The sequence below is a fragment of the Mesoplodon mirus genome, assembly GCF_964341445.2.
Source record: "Mesoplodon mirus genome assembly, chromosome: 3".
In the NCBI taxonomy this organism is placed as follows: domain Eukaryota; kingdom Metazoa; phylum Chordata; class Mammalia; order Artiodactyla; family Ziphiidae; genus Mesoplodon; species Mesoplodon mirus.
In genome coordinates this window covers 23,304,545-23,322,636 of record NC_138978.1, presented here as the reverse complement: position 1 = coordinate 23,322,636, position 18,092 = coordinate 23,304,545, and the positions used below count along the sequence as shown (strand labels likewise).

General features: G+C 58.8%; 1 protein-coding gene across 3 annotated transcripts; it reads right to left on the bottom strand.

The window, feature by feature from the left end:
- Window positions 1-495: 495 nt before the first annotated feature.
- On the bottom strand, window positions 496-17,054 carry SELENON (selenoprotein N; the record flags this gene model as incomplete). Of its 3 annotated transcripts, XM_082613925.1 has the most annotated exons (12): window positions 496-2,930; window positions 4,406-4,507; window positions 4,601-4,713; window positions 5,804-5,909; window positions 6,288-6,476; window positions 6,895-6,976; window positions 8,560-8,697; window positions 9,261-9,385; window positions 9,602-9,814; window positions 12,564-12,697; window positions 16,060-16,177; window positions 16,819-17,054. In XM_082613925.1, the coding sequence occupies 12 exons, from the start codon at window positions 17,005-17,007 to the stop codon at window positions 2,760-2,762; spliced, it is 1,680 nt and encodes a 559-aa protein (XP_082470051.1). In that variant the 3' UTR covers window positions 496-2,759. The 3 variants fall into 3 exon arrangements, with proteins under 3 accessions (XP_082470051.1, XP_082470052.1, XP_082470050.1); XM_082613926.1 differs by lacking the exon at window positions 9,602-9,814; XM_082613924.1 differs by lacking the exon at window positions 16,819-17,054 and having other exon boundaries at window positions 16,060-16,381.
- Between the last annotated feature and the right edge of the window lie 1,038 nt (window positions 17,055-18,092).

The following is an 18,092-nucleotide window of genomic DNA, read 5'->3' as shown; positions in this document are numbered from 1 at the left end:
TACCCTACTCACTAAACCACTGACTGAGACTGATACAGGGTACAAGAGGCCAGTTCAACTTGGCAGTGTGGTTTGTGCTCTAGAGCCCTGCTCCTGCAATCTGGCCAAGGCTTGGCTTTGAGACTCTATCCCTGCTCAAGGTTCTTCCTTTCCCCCTTCTGCTTCAATCCTTCTTTTACAGGTTTTTCCTGAAGTTCACACCCTCAAAGAAATTTACCTAATGCCTGTCTCAGGCCCTGCTTCTAAGATGATGGGTTAAAATTCAGAATCTTTTTCAACACAGAGCACCAGATTCTAAAAATAGTAAGTTCTTCCTCTAGGTCTATCACAAATTTATTTTAAGCAAATCACTCAAGCCTTCTGGTGACAAATAAGATAGTCCCCAAAGGCATTCCAGCCATGCTCCCTTGTCCACCTGCCAAGCCAATCCCAGCAGAGGAATGAGACCGAGGACAGAGCTGAACAACATCCAGCTCAAAGGAAAGGCACTTAGAACCACCCTAATCTCCAATTTTATTATAGGACACATTGGGGACAGGGGAGGGAAGTGGCAGAGGGGTGACAAAAGAGGGCAGCTGGGGCCCTCCCCCACCACGAGCCTCAGGGCTCAGGTGGGGGGGTCAGGCAGAGGCATCAGGTGAGGATGCAGACAGCCCAAGCAAGCTTTACCTTTCACGGGGTACAGGTCGCTCATCACGGCGCCGGCCTTCCCAGACCAGAGTGAGGGGAAGAGCCTGCTAGGTGGGAGGGCTGGGCCTCTGCTGACACTGGGTGGCTCACGGGACAGGCTACTGCCACCCATGCCTGGAAGCACTGAGACAGGCTCGGTGCCCTCCCTCCCTATAAGCGGCATGGAAGCACCGCCTTCCAGAAGGGACACAAAGAACTGGGCTGAGCTTGTTGGCTCACGCCTCATTTGCTCTGGAGAACAGAGGGGAATAAGACATTTTGGTTTGAAAGGCTTTGTTTCTCACCTCAGTGAAAACAGACAGGGGAGAGAGGGGGCGGGGTGGGGGGTGGCATGTGTAGTGCAAGGCGAAACACTCCAACATCAAGACACAGGCTGAATCTCAACCCTACCACTGAGTGACCTCGGGCAAGTCACTTCTTTCCTGAGACCTGATTCCTTCATCTGCAAAATGGGAATGATTAATATCCGCCTCACGTCTGTTGTGAGGATTAAATGAGGAAATGCATGTGATCTTAACCAAGTGCCTTAGGTAGAGAAAGCTCTTGGCAACTGGCCATTATTACACGATACTTGATACAACACTGAGAACACGACAGTCTGAGAGGAAGACTCAGTGTGGAAGCTCCAGTGGCAGGTGGGAGGCCTGGGAGTGCATCTGAGGAAATGTTTGCCTTCCTTCCTCTTCCAGGTTCAGGAGGGAGCCCCACTGTGGGGTGGTGGAGGGGGCGTAAGCGAGGGCAGGGGTGGGCGGCGGAGGGGGCTTTAGGAAAGCCCAAGGGCCCCTCATGGGCCTGAGCAGAGGACAAGGATAGAGCAGGGGGTATACTGACCCTCTGAGGACTATTTTTAAACAGTTGGAAGAGGAGAAGGAAGAGAGGGGTGTTTCTTCCCACAGCAGCAACTGCAAAGACATCAAGCTGGATCCACCTAGGCTTTCAGATCCAGCCATCATGGGGCGGCTGCTGGGGGGTACCACTGCCCCCTCCTTTCTCCTCAGTGCTGGGGCTATCAAAAATACATATAAACTGTGAGAAAGTTCACATAAAAACACTTTTCCTGCGTGTATAAAAAAGAGACTGGCCGTGGTCAGTGGCTCAGGATGTGGACCAAGGCCCTAAGAGTGGCCAAGGAGAATCAGTGGCCACCCAGTGGTGGACAGGCTGGTCTGGGCTGCCTGATGGCTGGGACAGTGCCAGCTCTGGGGGACGCTGTGTTCTCTGACTGGGCTACACTTCCGTGGAGCGGAGGTCTGAGGGGCAGGAGGTGTTACAGGGACGCTGACTCCAGCAGTCCCGCTGTGGCCTGTGCTGGGGTAGGCGGTAGGGGTGCCATGGTCCTGGGCCTCAGCGGACCCCTTGCCAAGGGCAGAAGCTTACTTCATGGTAAACCTCCCTAGAGAGCTGGCTTCCAGTAAGTCCTGAAATAGGTTGCAGGGTCCTATCGTTAGGTTGGATTGAGTGGTCTGGGGAGCAGCAGGGGTACAGTACGATTTCCGCTTCTGAAAGAGGGTCCTACCCAGAGCTTCCAGAAGGCTGTCTCCAGCTGAGACTGACTCCACTGGGGACACCAAGCACAGGAGGGCAGGCAGGGCTACGCGAGGAAGAAGGCTCCAGACAAACAGGAGGGCTTCCCTGGCAGCCTGCCCACACCCTCAGGCCAGGGCTTCTTGATGTTTCCTTTGGGAGGGGGTGAAGGTAAGGAGAGAGGGGTGGCCCTGTCTTCCTAGCACCCACTCTTCCCTACTACTCGCCCTGCAAGGGCCGGGACTATGTGCCTGAGTGAGTGAGGTTCAGGGAGATGACCCCGGGCCCTCTTCTGGGGTCCCAAGCGGTTTCCGGAGCCAGGTAGGTAGTAAAAGGCTGATGGTGGCAGCTGGAGCTCGAGGTTCATCCACCTGGTCAGCCAAGGACCCCGTCCACCCTTCACTGAGGCAAAGCTCGGATGGCTGCAGACCCCACGGGCAGCCTGAGAGGTGGAAGGTGAAATGTGCGAGGGCTGCTCTAGCTCCGGGGCAGAGGGGCCTGTCCAGCTCCCCGTCCAGGGGGCTTCTCACTGCCCAGCAGGCGCACTAGGCCTGGAGAAGGGGCAGGCCGCGCCGGAGGCCCTCCTTCAGGAACTGCATGTAGGTGGCTGTGGACGGGTCTTCAAACGTGGATGAGAAGCTGAAGACATTGTTCTCAATGTCCTCAGGCTTCACAGAGGTGATGTCCAAGAAGTAGTTGGCGTTGATGTGGTGGACCTGGGAGAAGGGTGGGGTGAGGAGAGCGGGGGCCCAGCCGGGCTCAGGGCCCCCGCGGCCTCAACTGTTCTCGCTGAGGCAGATGGCCGACAGCAGGGGCAACCCGTTCCCCCTCCTCCTCTGCTCACAGGGCCCTCTGACTCCAGGGCTCCACACCTCGTCCACCAGGTGAAACCTAACGCCTTCGGCATCACCTTTCCCTCCCCTGCCTCTGCGCCCCATGACCTCTCTCCTCTGTTCCCAGAAGCCCTGAACTCCGCACTCACTTCTGCCTTAACACCCACACGCCTGTGTCCCCATCTGCCTCCTGTTCCAGGTAGGCGCACCTTAAGGGCAGGTGCCGGGTAAACGAACAAACAAATCGAGCGAGCGGGAGAGCACAGGCCACCCGCAGCCTAGGCAGAGTCCTGTCCGCCCAGCTTCGCCACCCCGGGCCCTGGCTGGGCCGAGTCCACCACAATGGGCGCCTGTGGACGGGCGCGAGCTGGCCGGCTCCCCTGGGCCTTTCCTCTTCCGAACTTCAGATAGAAGGCCCTTGGCTGGCACCCTCCTCCTCGCCATCAAGCCCTCACTGGATGCCCCCATTCCAGGCCAGCCCCAGCTCTTGCTCCTGCACTGTTCCCCACCCGCTTCCATCCCTCAGTCCCACACTAACCATCCCTTGGGACTTAAAGGATAAGGGGCAGCTCTGCTCAGAAGAGCGGGTGATGCTGAGGCTCACAGGCGGGCGCCTGTTTTGAAAGTCAGCTCTATTTCTTTTCTTTCACTTTCTTTCTTTTTTTTTTTTTTTGGCTGCGCTGCACGGCTTGTGGAATCTTAATTCCCCCACCAGGGACTGAACCCAGGCCCACAGCAGTGAAGGCGCCAAGTCTTAACCACTGGACTGCAGGGAGTTCCCGGCAGCTGTACTTCTTAATTATGCAGCTTTTGCCAAGTCTCTGAAGCTTTCTGAGCCTCAGTTTCCTTGCTTGTGAGATCGGCATTTGTGCTCATCTCTCTCCCAGAGCTCCTGTGAGAACCCAACGTGACGATGTGAGTGCCATGTAAGGGGCTCTTAGGGAGAGAGAGGGTCTTGAAGCCTGGCTCAGCCTGGGGCGTCCCCAGGTCCTCTCTGCCTGTCACGAGGCCTGTCCCTCCCTCCCTTCCATCCCAGGACTGGCCGCAATGGTCTGAGGTGAGGCTTCCCTTCCAGGTCACGTTCCTGTCCACTCTGCTGCTAGACCATACCCACTGCTGCCAGGTCCCCAAAGTGCTGTTGAGGTTCCCTTTCTGAGGGAGTGTCCCGACACCTGCACGAGGCAGGCCGAGGGGACATCAGGGGATAACTGAGGCTCGGACTGGCTAAGACACCACCCAGGAAGTGGTAGAACCAGACCTGGAGCCTGATGAGGTCTGTAAGCCATGCCCCTTGTTTGCCACTTCCTCTGCCCCATGGTGCCTGGCCCGGGGCCGGGGATGAGTGGTGGGGGACCTACCACGGTGCCATTGGGCAGGCAGATCATCATCTCCACGGGGAAGCTGTACTTCTCCAGGTGCAGGCTGGCCAGCTTCTGGTGGGATGGGTTCTCCTGGTTGTTCTATGGGGACAGTTGGGCACGCTCCTGACACCTCGGCTCCCAGCACTGTCCCAGGGGCTGTCATGGGGCTCTTCCCGCCCACCTACCACTCACCTGCAGGTCCTCCAGTTCCTTCACTAGGGACCAGGTGCTGATGAAGCTCTCGTTGAGGAGGGCGAGGATGGGCGAACTTTCCAGGACAGTTTCCCGGAGAGTCCGCCCTGAACCTGTTCCGGGAGAGGCAAGGCCAGGTGGGTGAGGCACCCTGCCTGTCTCACTGGGTTTTCTATCAGCAGTTAACCTCATAAACTGTAGAACGGTCAGTGCACCCAGGTGAAATAACAGATTCAAAGAATCTACCACAGAGGAGGTGCGGAATAAAGGGCAGCTGTAACTAACATCAGTAACGTACTGGCATCCTGGGCTGAGACTTGGCTGGGGGCCTACCTGGCCCAGGGGCTTCTAGACAGTGACAGCTTCTTAAATCCACTACACTGTGTCCCAGGGCCTTTGCACAGACAATTCTTCTACCTAAAACACTTCCCCTGTCACTTGGAAAACTCATCCTCCTCATCCTTCAAAGTCTCAGGTTCTATGTCACTTTCTCTAAAGAAGCCTTCCCTGACCCCGCCACCCCCCGTTACACACTCTTGTGCTGCTCTGGACCATGCCTCGTGTAAATTCACCACGCTTGTACTTGTTCATTCACTGTCTGCCTTCTGCACACACTGCGTGCTCCCTGAGGACTGGGGCTGATTCTGACTTGCTCAGTGCAAGGTGCCCAACGCCTAGCCTATGGCTTGGCACAGGAGGGGCCCAGGAGGTTTGTCGATTGGCTGGATGGGGGCAGGGCCACTGTTTGCTCATCTTGTACCCAATGTCAGGCACCCAAAGAACTTTGCACCAGCGGGTCTTCACTGAATTTTCTGAATAAGTGAATGCAGCCCAGGCTCTGGCACTACTTTCTCTCACTCGTGTGCAACACTGCACAGAGTACAGGCACGTCTGTTTTCACAACTCTGGGAGGTAAGTACATTACCCTCTTACTGCTGAGAAAACTGAGGCTCAGGGAAGGAGTCACTTGGCCAAGGTCTCCAGGCTGAAAATGGCTGAGCTGGGCTCTTTCTATTGTGTCCAGCAGCTTCCTCTGGGCTTAGCACAGAACCCTGCGGGCTCTCACCCCACACCCCGCCCCATGTCGTCCCTGAGTCCCTTATACTGCGACAGGAGAGGCCCATTGGTCTCAGGGCCTCCTGCACCCACAAGGTACGAAGTCTGCCCCCCTTTCTCCCCTCAGACTGGAAGGGTCTCCCTCACCTCAGCAGGACTGGTCGTCCAGGGCCCCCCACAGCAGGACTGAGTGCACCAGCTTGTTCTCGGCCTTGGCTTGCTCAAAGGCCTTGGTGAACGGCAGGTAGGTGACCTGGGGCCAAGTTGAGACAGAGAGAAGCTATTGTGTGCTGCCAGGGTCCCATTCAGGGGCTGAGTGTGTGATGTGCATGTAGTGTGTGTCTGTAGTGTATATACGTGTGTGTGTACATATGCATGTATGTTTGCAGTGTGAGTGTTTGTGTGTGTCTGTGTACCTGTGTGAAGGGGTGATGCTGAGCCAGGCGATGCCTCCTCCAAGTTCTAAAGGGCAAAGGGGAGGCTCCCCGGCCCAGGTTGGGCCCCACAGGGAGGCAGCCTCAGCAGCAAGCCCTGCACGGCATCCCACGCCCAGTGCCCACCTGCTGCTCCCACAGCTCCGGACCCAGCCCCAGGGATCCCAACCCCCTGCCTTACCCCCGTCTGGCCTCACCTTCTTGAAGGGGTACATGGCTACCTCCAGGCGCCGGGCGGCCTCCTCCCAGCTCAGCTCCTGCTGCCACGTGATCTCCTCAAACACAAACTGCAGGGGCTCCCCCGAGGGCAGGCGGCTGTCGATCATGTTGCCATCCTTGTCCAGGATCACAGAGGGCACTGAGGGGCCCGTGGCCTCCAGCTCCATCTGGGCCGGAGGTCAGCGAGGGATGATGTCACTGAGGGACGTCTCAGTGAGGGGCCTGAGTCCTCCAGGGGCCCCGAGAGACCCTCAAAGATACGCCACTCATTGCAGGGGTGGGGAGACAGGCCCAGGGAAGGGCAGGGCCTGGTCAAGGCTGTGCAGTGAGTCCAGGACAGAGCCAATGTCCAGCCAGTGTGAAGCCATCTGAGGGCCCATGGCAGACGCTGGCTAGGAAGAACAGGTGGCTTCCTAGGATCCTGCTTTGGGGACAGTGGCTTCAGCCTGCAGGAGCTCTGTCCTTCACTGCCCCAAGGCTCCTAGCCAGCTGGGCCTCCCTGCAGCCAGGCTGAGAGGCCCTGTGGCAGGGCCCTGCGGCCGAGTCCCGCCTTCCTACCTGGGTAGGGACCACCTGTGAGCTCACCTGGGGTATGTAGCCAATGTCCACCTCCATGTTGCTGTTCTCGCTGGCCCCGTACAGCCACTCCATGTCCACATTCAGAGACCTGGGGACAGGTGAGAGGGCGGCCAGGGCAGACCACCACCGTCGTCAAGGCCCATTAGCCAGACGTTGGACTTTATCTCACTGAAAGCATGCAGCTGACCCTATTTTATAGGTGAGGATGCTGAGACTTGGCAGGGTGAACCCAAGGTCTCAGAGCCACTGGAGTTCTGACGGCAGAGCCTGGGCCCTTTCCTCTCCCCAGGCCGCCTCTTCGGAAGGCACTGCCACCATACCACCCTCCACTGGCCCAGCCCTTTACAGTTCATGAAGGGCTTCCATACCCATGGCTCATGCACTGTCCACGATCCATGACTCTTTGAGGCAGCGCTCATCAGCGCCTCCCCCAGCGGGAAGTCGGGCCTGAGCATGTGCAACCTGCAGATCCGCCACACGGGGGCGCCCCAGGACAGGCAACCAACCACCTTGGGCAGGTGAAGCAGTCAGGGTGAGCTGGGTGCCCTCAGAGCTGGTCGGTCAGTGGTCCCGTGGTCTAGGCCTGAGACACAGGCTCAGGAGCAGTTGCCCCCTCCTTCTGTTTCATTCAATCCAGGACCCCACCTCCAACCCTGGGCTGAGCCCCTGCAGCACAGGGGCTTGCCTGATGAGCGAGGAAGGAGGAGGAGAACGCGTCCTTCCTCCTCATTTTCCCCGTGGCCCGGGATGCTCCCTCCCTCGGGGGACTGAGATGAAACCGCTCCTGGTCCTGGGGGCAACTTTCTCTTCCCAGGCTGTCCCAATGACCCCCTCACTCCTACCCAGGAGCCAGCCTCCCATCTAGCAGATGAGGAAACTGAGGCCTGGAGGGGTCCAGGGCCTTGCCCACAGCCACGGAGCCCACGGGTGCCACGGCTGAGACTTCGCTCTGGGTCCCTCATCTCTCAGCCCAGGTCTTGTCTCTGCACAGAGTCACTAAGCGGCTGCGTGCTATCAGGGAGGAATCTAGAAAGACTCTCTGCGTCCCCTGCTTCCCTGACAAGAGGCTGCCCCTGAGCAGGTCAGGCGGGCAAGCAGGCAGGTGACTGGCATTGAGTCCTCCCAGGAGCCGCCCCCTGGCCCCCCAGGGTTTGTGGTAGCAACTGCAGGCATGGAGGGCCTGCTTCTTAGGCCTTTGTATGTGCCCTTCCCTCTGCCTGGCTAAACTCTCCTCAGCCCCCAGGTCACTGCACAGACGTCCCTTCCTTTGGGAGGCCTTCCTGGACCCTGACCAGCCGGGTCCCTCCCCACCTGCTGGCCTTCGCCTAGGGTGGCGTGAGCAGGCTGTGGTTACGGGTCTGTTGGAGGTCTGTCAGCAGTATGGGGCGGGGGGAGCAGTTCCATCTTTAGGGAGGGGCTGTTGGCCGCTGCGTTGGGTCCCAGCACTGAGCTGGCAGGCCAGGCCCACAAAGTGCCTGGGACGCACCTATCAGATGATGGAATGACCCCCCTCAGCCCACCTCAAGCTACCTCCTCCTGGGTCAGCTCTAGGCCCCTCCCAAGAGAAGTAGCTCTGGGGAGAGACTGAGGGGGCCTCTGGGCCCCTGCATCTGAGCTCCTGGAGCTGGTGGGGGGCAAACGGGAGCAGGGTGCCGGGGCCAAGGCTCTCACCTGTGGTTGGGCACGAACAGCCGGAAGTCACGGACGTGGGTGGCGTCTTTGGAGAGGATGATGTGGCCCGTGAACTGGCCGGGTGAGAACCAGAAGGGGAAGTCGGGCGGCTCGCTGAGCTGGAACTCGGCGTGGATGCTGGAGGGAAAGGGCCCGGCTGGGAGCAGGTTCCCTGCTGAGCAGAGCCTGCCCACCTGCCCTCTCACTTCTGCCCCAAAGCCTGGAACCCTTGGCCAGACTCTGTGCGGGGCAGAGGGCTGGGCGGGGGAGGAAGAAGTGTGTGGGGCAGGCAGAAGGGACGCCCTCCAAGCGCTGCCCGTCCTCCAGGGCCCAGTTCATGTGCTGCCTTCCCCGGAAGCCTTGCCCGAGTCTCCTCTGAGCCCTCCAGGGTGTGTGTGACCTGGTGTCACAGCTCTTACGCACCCCCTTCTGTGTGGATGACAATCACAGCCAACAGCCCCATGCTAAGCACATTCAACACCTTTTCTCTTCCTCCTGGAGGAAGTCACCACCGCCCTGATGCACAATGAGGAAAGGGAGGCTCAGAGAGCCAAAGCTGCTTCCCCGGGGCCACAGGGTGGTAAGCGGTGGGGCTGGGGGCTTTGAGTCAGGCCCTGCCTGCTGGTGCTCAGCCCATCTGTGCTTCCCTGGAGTCCCAGGCCCAGGTGGGAGGCAGGGATGGGGCTGCCAGGACCCCTCACCGGAACATCACAGTGTAGTAGAAGTCGCTGGTGGCGGTCAGGCAGGCGATGGCCCCCTGAGGGGCAAAGCGTGTCTTCACGAAGGGCCGAGGGTGGAACATGCTCAGGAGCCGGTGGATGATGACCTGGGGGGAGGGCAGTGGGACCTGGGCTGGCTTGCTGGGCCCAGCTCCCCTGGGTGAGGGTCAGCTCTGGACCTGGGGCCCAGGTGGGGGTGGGGCCAGAGGCAGGCCAGAGAGCAGGTGGGGTAGGCGTGGCCCTGGGGGTCCGGTTGCCGATGGGGAGGGGCCGTGCTGGGGCTGGGGGGCAGGGCCCCGGGGCTTGCCACGGGCTACCCTCACCTCCTTGCCCTTGGGGGGTGGTGGGTAGAAGCGGTTGTTGGACAGATAGCCGGTGAAGACGCTCAGCTCACTGGGGATGATCCACCAGGGCTCGCCGAGCTCCGCGTGGCCCCGAGGGGGAAGAAAGGGCCGGAAGTGGCGGGCGGCAAACACCGCGCTTGGCGAGGCTGCGGTCGTCCAGTTGCGGAGGCCGGACAGGGCCAGGCGGGAGACCTGGGGCAGAGGAAAGTCGAAGCTCTGGGGCACTGAGAACGTCCCAGGCATGTGCGGAGGTCTCCTCGAGCCCTGAGCCAACCCACAAGCCCAGGAAGCAGAGGGACCCGGGAGGCTCCTGCCTGCTCACGGCCATGAGCCTGGCACTCTCCTGCCAGAGCTGAGGCTCATCTCATCTTCCCCGGCCCCTTGCCCAGAGAAGTGGTGCCCCTGTGGCCCCTCAGGTCCAGCCCAGGCAGGAACAGCTCGCTCGAGGGCAGGGGAGCAGAGGCAGCTGGAGGGGCCCCCCAGGACTGGAACGGGGGGCTCTGTGAGGGGGCTTCTCACGGCCTCTTCCCTCCCTCTCCAAGCCCAGGTCCCGGGCCTCACACAGTCCTGCCTGCCTCTTGTACATAAGCCAGCAGACCAACCCCGGGTGCCCCGCCCTGCCCTGGGCTTCCTCTCCCTGTCTGCCGGCCTTGCTTTCTGCTCTCTAATACCCCCCCACCCCCTGCCAAGTCTCCTCCCTGCAGCTAATGTCCCGCTGACGAGTCAGAATTTAGGTTTGGAGTTAAGTCTGTGGAGGGAGGCGGGAGCCACCTTTGGGTGAAACCTCTAGGGCCAAGAGCAGGATGAGGCCACAGAGAAGGGGAAGGAAGGGCACCCCCAGAGAGCACCCTGGGCCACGCTGGCTGGGCAGCCCTGGCAAAAGGCCCTCCCTGAGCCATTTCCTCATCAGTAATCCACCCCACTGCTGTCTGATGAGCTGAAGGGCGGGAGAGAATGAGGGTCAGACGCTCTGCAGGCCTCTCTGCACATCTGCCTGGAGCAGAGGCGGGACCTCGGAACATGCAGGTCCCCAGGTCAAAGCTGCACCTTCAGTAGCTCCTCCCTGCCCTTCTGGGCCACCATCAGTGGCCACCAGGACAGTGAGTGCCTGGCCCCCCTCAGGGTGCTCAGCCACCAGGGAGCTGCCCCACCTTTGACCTCCCTGGTGATGGGACCCGGGCTCAGTGGGAAGCTGAGGTGGGAGGAGAGGCGTTTCACAGGCAAGTTCTCAAAGCGGGGCTGGCTTGCAGGGCCAGGCAGAGCCTGCCCGCCTGCTGGGTCCTGCTCACAGGCTGGCGAGCTCTTAGCGGAGCGGCCCGCAAAAGGGGGCTGAGCTAGGGACGCAGGGCTGGGGTGCTGCTCCGGACCCATCTCCCCTGTAAGTGCAGGTGGGCCCCCTGCACCTGCCCCACCCTGTGTCTCTGCCCTGTAGGAGGGACTCATCTGCTCAGACATCACTTCAGCCCATCAATGCCAGACCTTTCTCCACCCAGATCTTACTGGACTCCCCCCACTGGACATCTCTCAGGGAACTCAACTTCAACAGTCCAAACTGACCTCATACCCTCCCTACCAGACCTGCTCCCCTCCTCCAACCCCCATCGGGCAATGGGCCCCCATGCACCTGGCCACCAGCCAGAAGCCTGAGTCACCTCAACTCCCCCTCCCTCCCTTTCCATTAGTAGCCACACCCTGCCTTTCTTCCTTTCCCAGCATCCCCCGGGCTGCCTTTCCTCTCCATCACCATGGCCTCCCCCAACCTGTCTCTCCCTCCCTCCTGGGAACTGGTCTTCTTGCCTCCCTTTTCTCCCCAGCTGCCAGTTTGGAGAGCCTAGATCTGATGAGAGAATTCTCCTCTTTCAAAATCTGCTATGGTATTTTGCTGCTGCAGAACGAAGGCCAAAGTTAGGCAGCTGAGGCCCTTTGCCATCTGGCAACTTCTCTTCCAGTCCCACTGACCAGGATGCCCCCGCACGTGTCCCCCATGCCCTGGGTCCAGCCACCCCTTCTCTCTGCCCTCAGTGGCCTGCCTGGCATCTCCTGCTGAAATGACAGTGCAGCTGAGCTGTAAAAGCTGAGTAGCTGTGAGTGAGGCAAAGAGAAAAGGTTGTTCCTGGCTGAAGGACCAGCATATGAGAAGGCTCTCAGCTGGAAGAAAGCCTGGACATCTGGAGTAGTGGAAAGCTGAGAGAGAGCGCAGGGGAGAGAGCGGGAAAGGCGGGCAGGGCCTGGGGATGCCTAGGTCCTGGGAGGGATTGAGACCTTGTCCACAGGGCCTTGGGTCCTAACCACAGGGCTGGTTAGGATGGCACTTGTCAGGGTCATCCCCACCCTACAGCCGTTGCCAGGGGCTGAACCTCAGGTCCGGGTGGGTTCATCGGAGCTCAATGGAGCACCTGTCAGGCTCCAGGCACTGTGCTAGGGACCTGGGGAGGCACAAAGGTGTGAGTCACCGGCCTTGCCCTGAGGAAACTCACAGCCTGGGGGGAAAGACTGATTTGCAGAAAGTAATGATTACAAGGGAGGCGGCTGCATCAGCACAGTCTCCAGTGCACTTGCTGTTTCCTCCAGCCGGATCCTTTTCCTACCCCTGCTGACAATGGGCTGAGGCCTCGTCCCTTGCAGTCACTGTCAAATGTCATTCTGTCCAGGAAGCCATCCAGACCCCCACTCTGGGTCAGAGGCTCGTGCTTATCCCTCCTACCTCCCCTACCAGACTGTGTGCCTGGACAGCAGGGACAGCATCGCACCCACTTCTGGACCCCCAGGGCCTGGCGCACTGGGTGCACAGAGGGTGCTGATAAAAGATGGGAGGAAAGACAGAAAGAAGGAAAGATGAGCAGAGCACAGACCCATTCTCAGGAGGTGAGTGCACACAGATGGTCCCTCTGTCTCTGGTCCCACCTGTGGGGGACCCCCTGCCACTCCTGCCCCAACTTACCCCTAGGAACCCATCTTTGCTCTTGGTCATGGACTCTGGCAGCAGAGGCTGGAATCGGGCTTCTATGGTGAGTGTCTCCTCGCTGGGGTCAGGGGGCAGATCCTCCTCCTCATAGCTGGCCGAAGGAGTTGACCCTGTGAGACACAGGTCGCTGGAGAGGGGTCCTGCCTTAGGTGGCAGGGCCTCACTTCTCTCAGGATGTCCACACTGGCCAGTGATTAAGGGAGCCAGGCCTGGCAGGGATGGGGGTGGGGGTGGGGCTGGAACAGGTAACAATCAACAAAGTAACAATATAGATCACATCGTTTATCAAACATACACAAATTGTATATGTATGATATATAATGTGTACATATGTATACCACATGGTATTATCACACATACACATTTTCTCCAATGTATATCACATTTTAGCTTCACAGTAACCCTGTGAAGGCAGTATTATCAATTCCATTTTACAAATGAGAAACTGGGGGCTCAGAGAGGTGAACTCATTTCCCCAAGGACACACAGCCAGGTAGTGTGTGAATCAGGATTCAAATCCAGGCCTGTTTTACTCTAAACCTAGGATCGACCACAACCTTCTTCCGGGGGCATTAAGATCTCAAAAATTTCCTCAAAGGCTTAGTAACCAGACGACCCGGGTTCAAATCCTAGCCCCACTCCTCACCAGCTTGTGTGATGGTTGGCCCAGTGGCTCGTTATGAGGATTAAATGAGATAATCCAGGCCTGGTACACAGTAAACCCGTAATAAATGTCAGCTGTATTGCTATTACCGGTGGTTTCATGGTGGGGGAGCCACAGGGCTAGGGCTCAAACCTCATTCTGACTCTAACGTGTGCTCTCTCCACCAGGCCAGGCTGGCTGCAGAAAGGCCATTCTCACTGTCTCCCTTCCCTCAGCCCAGCTCCGGGTGAGGTTGGCTCCATTTCCTGGACAATTTGGGGCAAATCACTCCTCCTCTCCGGTTTTCCCACATTAGAGATGGAGCCCATGCTACCGTGCCTGTCCCATCATGAGGGTCTCATGGAGAGCAAAGGCTGCTCAGAGAGGTCAGGGGACGTGGAATCAGGTCATCTTTGGTGTCACAGAAAGAGCACTGTTCCAGAAGTGAGGATACCTGCTTCTCCCTGTTTCCTGGGTGGCCCATTTCCCCATCAGTACGAGGGGCTGGACTGGCAGTGGCTGAACTTGATTTGTCAGATCTCTTCCTGCTCAGAGACCTGCCAAGTCTGTAGTCTTTCGAGGGTGGAGGGAGTCACGATGAAGGCTTAAGGGAGGCATGACGCCTACTACAGAAGGGGCGACTAACAGCAGGGTGGGGTCCCATGACACAGATAATGGAATGAAGCACGGTTGGGTCCTGTTACGACTGCTCTCTTGCTGGTAGAGACCACGCCTGGCATTTGTTGACAGACTGGACTGACAGACTGAATGGGTGCATTAAAATGGGTGCATTCTTGGGGCTTCCCTGGTGGCGCAGTGGTTCAGAGTCCGCCTGCCGATGCAGGGGACACGGGTTTGTGCCCCGCTCCGGGAGGATCCCACATGCCACGGAGCGGCTGGGCCCGTGAGCCATGGCCACTGAGCCTGCGCGTCCGGAGCCTGTGCTCCGCAACGGGAGAGGCCACAACAGTGAGAGGCCCGTGTAACGCAAAAAAAAAAAAAAAAAAAAAAATGAGTGCCTTCTTAATCAGGAATCATCAGAATCACCAGGATGCCTTTTTAAACTACCGATGCCCAGAACCCGCCTCAGACCTACTGAGTCAGAGTCTTCAGGGGCTAGAATCTGGAAAACGTGCTCCCGATTAATGCTCCCCAGCGGCTCCTGATGCAAATCCCTTTTCTAAAGAATCATGGGTACTTCTGCATTTGTAAGTCAAGGCAACAAAATTTCAGAACAGCAATCTGGAAACCTCAGAGCAAGGGAACAATGGGAATGTGCAGCGTTACTGGTTGGCTTGCTTATCCAATTACTTAACTGTTATCATAGATAATTATGAGTAATAATGCCCAGCATTTTATGGCTCTTTGGTTTTTTAATAAAAAGTTTTATTACCTGACTTACAAGTAAATTTTGCTCACTATTGACAACTTGTAAAACTTTTAAGGTATAAAGCAGAAAATTGAACACACATAACCGTACCAACTAGAGAGGACTGTTTGCCTCTATTTCCTGCTTAGATTTGGTGTTTTTCTGGTTTTGTTTTTGTTTTTTGTACTCACAGTGGCCTAGGAGGTAATTGAGGGAGAGACTCTTTTCCCCTGATGGAGAAAAAGATTTGTGTGAAAAAATTAAAAGCACCCCCAAGCCCAGCAAGCTTGGCCAACATGCCATTATGAGGGAACTCTTGCTCTTTGGCCATAAAAAAGGACAAGGAGGTGGCTGTGTGGCTGCTCGGAGAAGTGTGTGCAAAATAAGAAGTCAAAGCAAATCCACACAGGGCTGAGCTGTGTATTTGCCCATCTGCTTTCATGACAGTACTGACTGCCCCTGGGAGGCACTGACACATCCGCTCCAGCAAATTAGCATTTTTCATCTGACCCTCCTCCTCTGGCAGTGACCAAAGGCCAGCGGGTCAGCACGTGGCTGACCTACCTGACCCATCCTGAGACACAGAAAGCCCATCACGGTCCTTTAGCGCTTACCTGCCTGAGAGCAGCCGGTGTCTCTTTCTAGCCTTTCCCATTTATTGACCTACTTACACCAGGCAATTTGGGCAACAAGTAGATGCCCAAGATCATAAGTGCAAGCAACGTCCCAAGATATGGACACAGAGGCTAGGGTGGTGATGGAGCAGTGAGAGAGGCATCTTATAATTCATTAGAATGCTGCAGCCCCTCATCTTTACAATAAAAATCACTGATTACAACCAGGCAGAAATGGGTAACAAGGTGGGATAGGAACCTGACAGCTCCCGAGCAGAGGTTAATATTTAGCAGTAATGGTAATAGCTCCTGTCTATTGACTATCTACTGCATGGTGGGCACTTTGCAGACATTTTTCTCTAAGTTTCAAATGAGCCGGTGCAGGACCTGAAGACAGAAGGCCCCCCCTAACCCTGGCTCTGCACCTGTCCAGCCTGCGCAAGCTGGAGAGCCTTCCTGCGCCTCCGTCTCCTAAACCATACACATGAGGATCAGGACAATGTCCATCTCACAGGCACTGTGAAGATTAAAGAGATGACTCACAGGAGGCGCTTAGAGCGATGTCTGGTCCTGAGAAGGTGGTCAGGGAATGTTAACTAGTTTTAGTCACACGTGAGAACAGGCTTGGGTGTGCGAGTATGTGTGGGTGCCCATGTTGAAGCAGCTTGTCCAAACCACCAGCCGGAAAGTGTCAGAGCTGGGAGGACCCCAGGGCTGCCAGGAAGCACCGTCCTCCCCCTACTCCAGGCAGCCCTTCTGTTCAGAGCAGACACAGAAGACACAGACCAAGAAGTCGAGGGCGGTGCCCCGGCTCCCTCCTGCCTAGTCCCCAGCCTCTCCCGGTACCTGTCAGCTTCTCAGCAATGGGCTTGAACTCCTCGGGGCTGAGGTACATGTCCCCGTCAGTGTCCAGAGAGGAAAAGAGGAAGAGGCCTTCTGTCCCCAGGGCTTTCAGCGCCGAGTCCTGCTTGGGAGGAGGTGGCTGGGCTGAGCAGTTGTACACCCAACTGGCATCCCAAATGGGCGGAGGGAGCTGCTCCCGCCACACCTTCCTGGGTTCTCTCAGCCCATCTCCCAGCCCATCTGTCCAAACGCCACCTCTGCACGCCCCAGAGCCCCAGGCCCCCTTCCCATCCCTCCTGGTCCCTGCTTCACTCTGAGCCTTCATCCACTGTCCGCTCTCTAAGTGCGCCCTTTCTATCTGGGCCCATCCCGCCCATCTCGTGTCACCCTCTTGGTCCACCCATTGTCCTCTCCGGTCTCCCCTCCCCACCGTCCCAGCACTGCCAGCCCGTCCAGATGCTCGGGTCCCACCTTTGCTCTACGCTTTGTCTGCACTGTCCTAGTCACCCATCTGCACTGTCCCCCTGCAGTCTGTCCCAGCTCCTGCCTCACACTGGGCCAGTCCTCTCACCTCCCCCATCAGTCCTTCCAAGTCTGCCCGACTCCTGGAGCCCCGTTTTCCTATCCCTTCCCTGCCGCCCTCCCGGCCCTCCGGCCCCCACCCGCCCCCCGCCCCTCGGAGCCCGGTCCCTCTGCGAGCCCCACCGCTTCCCCGGCCCACCCGAGTCTCCCGGCCGCCGCGCCCTCCCCGCCAGCTCGGACCTGCCGCGCGGCCGCCTGGGCCTCGGAGTGGCGAGCGAAGGCCCGGGCGGCGGCGGCGGCGGCGGCGGCGGCGAGGAGCGCTCCGAGCAGCGCCAGGGCGCGGGCGCGGGCGCGGCGCGGCGGGGCCGCGGGCGGCGCGGCGGGGCCGGGGCTGGACGGCTCGCGCTCGCCCGGCCGGGCCCGGCCCATGGCGGCGGCTCCCGGCGGCTCCGGACGGGCGGCCGGGGACGCTGACCCGCGGCGGCGCGGGCGCGGGCGCGGGCGGGGCCGAGGGCGGGCCTGGGCGCCGGGGCGGGGCGGGCTGGGGCGCAGGGTCCGGCTCATAGCGGGTTCAGTGGGCGCGCGAGTCCGTAAGGGGGCGCCGGGGCCCCTGCTCCACAGGCCCCTTCCTGCCAGTCGGTGCCTCCTTCTTGTACTTGGTCTCCCAAAACGAAACCGGGCCTCCGCGTCTCATCTTGCCTGGCGGAGCCGGGAGCCCTTCCAGGCGGAGGGCTGGGAGAAGGAGGGGCTGGGCGGGGGTGGGGAGGACCCGCACAGCCGAAGCTTTCCCTGGGAGGGGGCTCAGGGGCCGCCAGGCCTGTGTCCACCTTTCTTGGCAGATGTGAGGGAGGCCAGAGAAGGACACTGCAGTCCTCCAGCGGCCGCCGGGCACCCCACTCTGCACCCTTATCCCACCTGCTTGCTAAAAGGTCTTCAGTCATCTAGAAACAGAAAAGCTCCGAAGTTCAACCCTCCCTATTCCCTTCATGGTCCGGCTGGAAGGCCACCGCTGCCAGTTCATCAGGGATGGGAACTACCTGATGAAGGCCAACACAGGTGGTGCAGCCCTGAAACCTCACCCGCGGGGCCAAAGTTTCCTCGCCTATAAGGAGGATTCAAAGAGGCCCTTCTGTGGGTTGTGGTGAAGATGAAATACCCAGGTTGGCAGGGGTGGTAATTCCCAGGCGCAAGGCAAGACCGGCTGTGAGTTACCCGCTCTCCCCTGCTGGACCTGCCCTGGCCACAGGAGTGGTTTTTCCGGAGAACAACGCTTGTAGGAGGGCCTTGGGAATAGAGGCGAGTGGAGTCTGAGGAAGTTCTTTCAAGTCCCCAGAAACCTTGGTTCCACTGGGCCTCTCTTCCGTTATATCAAGGGCCCAGGAGGCCGGGGATGGCTTTGCCTGCATTTCCCACAAGAGGGCAGCACTGCCAAAGCCTCTAGACAAGAACCCCGAGCCTAGGGGAGCCGCGGTGCTGCACGTGCACCTCCCAGGTCTGGGATGTCAGGGGGGATT